This window comes from Zingiber officinale, chromosome 2B, assembly GCF_018446385.1.
Source record: "Zingiber officinale cultivar Zhangliang chromosome 2B, Zo_v1.1, whole genome shotgun sequence".
NCBI lineage: Eukaryota > Viridiplantae > Streptophyta > Magnoliopsida > Zingiberales > Zingiberaceae > Zingiber > Zingiber officinale.
The window spans coordinates 137760621-137766020 of NC_055989.1; the positions used below are offsets into that span (position 1 = coordinate 137760621).

General features: G+C 35.7%; 1 protein-coding gene across 1 annotated transcript; it reads right to left on the reverse strand.

The window, feature by feature from the left end:
- Positions 1–1598: 1598 nt before the first annotated feature.
- LOC122049590 (pectinesterase inhibitor 9-like) lies at positions 1599–2519 on the reverse strand. The gene has a single exon (XM_042610962.1). It carries the CDS (start codon positions 2454–2456, stop codon positions 1833–1835), a length of 624 nt encoding a protein of 207 aa, XP_042466896.1. The 5' UTR covers positions 2457–2519; the 3' UTR covers positions 1599–1832.
- Positions 2520–5400: the final 2881 nt, after the last annotated feature.

A 5400-nucleotide genomic window follows, 5' to 3' on the forward strand; every position in this document is an offset into this window, starting at 1 on the left:
TGCAGTAAAAGTAATAATATTCACCTAGACGACTCTGTATTGCTGACCCCTAGTTAGATACATGCAAATAAATATGGAGAGTATTTTGCTTTAGTGAGTGACTCTTTGTACGAGAAAAGTCAAATATCTAATGAGATACTTTGTACTCGGTCAAATTAAGACACAAGTTGAATGATAGAAATTCTAGAGGAAGCAATCATGTTGATTGATAACCATTAAAGTTGCTTTGAAGCAATCATGTTGATTGATCACTAGAAAAAACTGATTTTGAGCAGAATTTAGATTTAAAAATCTGTCTATAAAAGGGGCTCAAGGCAATTTCAAAAGACATGAGAGAAAGAACCAAAGCTGAATCTCTTGCTCTCTAAGTGATCATTGTGCTCCACTCCACTTTCTTGTTAGAAGTGCTCATTATAGGATATCTTGTACTCTCATTCTCATCTTTGTAACAGACATTATATGAGAGGTTTCTCCATCTAGATCTTGACAGAGAAAGAGAAAGTAGTGGTTCTTTCAAAGAGTTATCCGCCTTAAGAATCATAATCATGAAGTAGGGGTCCTTGGGAGGATAACTAAACCATGCTAAACACCAAGCTTTGTTAGTTTGATTTTCTTCTTGTCATGTTTATCTTTGTATTATTTTTTCATTATGTGACTTGTTTTTTAGAGAAAAAATTTTTGTGAACAAGTATATTTACCTCTCTTTCCTCTTTAATGATCCCCTCTCTCTATATATTTTGATAATCTAGGTGTCAGGCTGTCGATCCAACTAGTTTTAGAGGTGAATGACCTAATCCTACAAATCGGCCATCAGACAAATTCGGAAGCACGAGTATCTCCTCGTCCAACCATCAACATTTTAAACTTTTTATTCATTCTACTGAAGGAAAATATCTTATAATACATTGTAATTAAGATTCGAACCGTCTATTGCTAACATTTTTTTTGTGATCTTGTCGAGATTGCTATAAGAGTAGACTGTTTTTATTTGCAAGTAAAACAATAATGATATTCAACCCCCTCCACCAATTATCCTTTTGATCCATCACTTCAACATCATGTAGTGCTATCGAAACTCATCAAATCTGGCAGTCTAAAGATTTTGTCTCTCAGTGCGTGCCAAACTGATTGAATACTAAGTGGCCATGGTGGAATGTTGGTTAAGCTACAAAGCCTTAGGCTGTCCCCAAACAACTTAGGTTGATCTATGATAAGTGTTAGATCTACCCAATTTCTATTCTATTAGTTGCCCCAATACACACTTTGGTCATCCTAAAGCAACTTTAGGTTGTCTTAGATTGCCTAGGTTGATCTACCATAACGATTAGGTCAACCTAACTTGTCTATGTTGACCTAGATGAGTTTGGGTCACTTTCCACTTAGCATTTTCTACAAAATGTAGAATCAAAAGATCTATTAATTTAAATATATTATAAAACATCAAACTTTGAATTTTTCCAACAAATGTTTCTATTATAAAACATCAAGTTGTCGAGCCAACTAACGGGGGTTTGTTCATCGAGGGAACAACATCAACTCCTCAGGCTCTTACATTGGCATTGACCTTTGGGAAGTCAAGAATGACATTAACAGGCCGCTCAACTATAAACAGAGTTTCTATAGTATTGGAATTAATTATACAACTATCTTTATAACTTTTTTTGTTGACTTCTAGATATAATTTTAAAAGTACCATAATACTCATAGAAGCAATAAATTAAAGGACTCTCTAATAAACTCCAACATGACTAGTTAGTTTATCAGTAATTGGTAATTAATTAACTAATCACCAAGTACGTGCATACAGAGAGAGAGAGAGCGCGATGCATAAATCACAGAGTGCCGGCGAGGTTGTTGACCAAGGCAAGTGCGTTGATGGTGTACTGCTTAAGGCGCCATAGCCGCCAGCTCACGTCAGCCTTTGCGAGGCTCCCGGACGCCACCTCCTCGAATCCATCGGCGCACGTCTCCTCGTCGGTGAGCACGGCGCTCAACCATGTCTGGGCGTTCGACACCCGCCAAGACGCATCCGCCGGCCTCGCCGCCGGCCCCTCCACCAGCCCGCCAAGCTCGCCTTCAGTCTTCCTCGTCAGGTCGGACGCGTATCCAAGGGTTTCCGCGCAGTCCCTCAGTGCCGCGGCCTCGGGACAGGCGGCCGCGGATGCGTTGCGAGGGCGGCAGGCCCGGCTGAGGGAAGCGACGCGGACCATAAGGACGGCGATGCGGGAGAGGGTGACGTTGGCGGAGAGGCGGGCGAGCTGGGCTGGGTTCTGCTGGACGGTGCTAGAGTAGCCCGCGAGCGAGGCGTAGCAGAGGCTGGGGTACCGCGTGGCGTTGCAACGCGAACGGATGAACTCCGTCTCGTTCTTCTTGGCTGGCCTCGTCAGCTCAGAGGCCCCGAGGAAGAGGAAGAAGAAGAAGAAGAATACTGAGAAAAGGCAAGGCTTTCGAGACATGGTGCAGAATTGAAGTCGGTCGTCGTCTTCTACCGTTCTTGGCTCGGATTTTAAAACAATTCAATCGTTTAAATAGGCGGCGTTCCAAGAATTTGATGGTGCAATTTCAAGACCGCCACTGGTGTGTCTTTGTTCATGGAAGAAGATTTTTCCGACAAAGTCACGTGGCCTCAATTGCGCGGCAGCCACATAGCCTTATTCCGACAAAAGTCTATCCCTCGACCATTTGCTTCCGTTAAACAGGCAGTGCAGCCAAACCTAACCTTTTGTAACAGCAGTGTATGGTGCACAGTGCACTATTTAACTTTTAAAAAAAAAAATAGCATAAGAAATTTGGAAGACATAGTGCCGCACATTCCTATCCAACAACAGTTTGAAATCTGCCCTGGCTTAGTATAGTGTTTTTCTTCAATAGAATGACAAATTAGTTGGGATATTGGATTGTTGGATGTTTATTACGAGTATTTTTAGTTTTACTTTGATGATTCATAAAAATATTTTATGAAATTGAACCGATCATTTTCATTCCCATGATTAATTAGTCAGAAGCAAGGTTGGTAAATTCTTAAACGAGAGCAACTGACCTCTATTATAATTTTTAAAAAGACACACCATATTTTAAATTTTTATTTCTGTACATCCTTCGCATCTATTTTAGTTTTAAATTAAAATATATTTTTTTAAAAAAAAATTGAATCAAATTGAATCGGACTGAACGAACATAAAATAAAATAAATATTTCATCAAAAATTTTCATATGGTTTTTTTTTAAAATTTATTGTCATTAAACTTGTAAGGATCCCTAAATTTATCCATATTTTTATATTCAATTTTGGAGTTTTAATCATTTAAAAAAAAAAAATTAAAAGTATTAAAAAATTAATTTTTTCAAGAACTTTAATATAAAAGTATAGCGACCGTCTAATTTTTTTGTCAAATTAATATTATTTACTCAGGATAATCTCCTTAATTTATTTATATATATTTTAAATCCATTAATAATTTTTGACCAAAAAACCTGACCGAAAGAGCCCAATTTTATTTTATTTTTATCTTTTTAATAGCTAATTACAAAAGGAAAAAGAAAGCGAAACAAAACTAAAAAAATTTAAAAATTACCTTTGTGCTGCTTTTGTCAAAACATCACAATATCACCACCTTGGTATTGTTTTCGTCAAAAAATTATCAGCTTGGTGTTGTTTTCATAAAAGCAACACTAACTTAGTGCTCTAAAGATAGAATATCAAGATATTTGGTTCAATAGATTTCTTTCACTCCCTTAGGTTTTACCATGTCCCTAAATCTTTTGACCTATGAGTCTCAAAAACAATTCATTTTTTTTTTTTGACACCAATCGTATTTGGAGATAGACACCTTAATTTGATTCACTCTAAAGCATTTAAATCATCAATGGTTTTTTTTTCAAAACTCATAAATAAGGCAAATTCAATCCAAATTAAACCTAATAGGTTCCTTCCACTCTCTCAAGTTCACCATACTAAAAAAACTCTTGATTCATGACTGGTAATAGTTTAGAGAATTTGTTTAAAAAATTAAGGGTGTGTATGGTTTGTCCCATTTTTATTTTCATTTTTTGAAAAACGTGCATTTTCATTTTTTAGAAAATGACTTTTCTGCGTTTTTCATTTTCTTAGAAAACACTCTCTCATTTTCTTAAAAATGAACGTGGAAAACGTAAACCAAACGCGTTTTCCATTTTCTCAGAAAATGAAAACAGAAAACAGCATGAAAAATGCAAACCAAACGACCCCTAAGTTTTCTTTATTTTTGGCATGATGTCATATCTTGACCTAAACATATGATTGACTCTGAGATAATAACAATAATTTTTTTATACTCTCTTAATCTTATACATGTTAAAGTTTTAAGATTTCTGAAGCATCTAAGTAATCAATCAGTTTTGATCAAATCGTTAATAGACCTAGATAAGTTAGATTTTAGTTTAAATTTATCCAATAGCTTCCTTTCATTTTGCTAAGTCTCACTATACTACAAAAATTCTTGATTCACGACTCCTATTAGTTTAGAAAAAATATTTAAAATATTTAACTTTTTTTATTTTAGCACGATATCATATTTGGACGTAGACATCTTTAATTTACTCTAAAATAACACCAATAGCTTCTTTGTACCATTCTGATCTTGTCCATGCTAAATTTTTAAGATTTCAGAAGTATCTAAGTCATTAATAAATTTTGATCAAAATTCATTGATAAAAATAGATAAGCTAATTGCAATCTAAACTTTATCAATATGTTCCTTTTATTCTCTTGAGTTTCATCATGCTCAAAAACTCTGGATTCATGAAGTCTATCAATTTAGAGAAATTATTTAAGATTTACTCTAGGATAGTACCAATAGTTCCTTGTACTCTCCTAATCTTGTTCATGCTAATGTTTTGATGTTAGAAGCATTTAAGTCATCAATAAATTGTCAAAATTCATTGATGAATCGAAATAATTTAGATTTAGTTCATGTTGGATATTGGGGCCTTAAATGGACCAAAACGATTTAGAGGAAGGAAGCCATCAATTGTTGAAAGTCGTAATTGACTTCAAAATTGAAATCTACGATTCGCGTAGATAGATTTAGACTATTAATTTGCTCAAAACCGATTAATGGTGAATGAGAAATTAATGTTTAAAGTCAACCCAAAATAACATTTGTTATTCATTAATGAAGTGCATAGGAGAATAGTCCCACATCGGAAATTCTCGATGTGTATTCTCTACTTATTAATGAAGATGTGTTAATGGAGTTAACACAAAAAATAAAAGGACAGGTGACCCCTTAGCCCAGGGCGAGCAGGTGCTCGCACCTATGAGCCCGCCACCCGCCACGTGCGCAATGGGCCCTTTGTAGGCGCACTTTGCACTTCGCAGGAGCTTAAATTTATGCTCCATGTGACATTGCAGTGCCTGCG

Coding starts and splice junctions, on each gene's coding strand:
- LOC122049590 (XM_042610962.1), bottom strand. CDS start 2,456: ATGTCTCGAAAGCCTTGCCTTTTCTCAGTATTCTTCTTCTTCTTCTTC.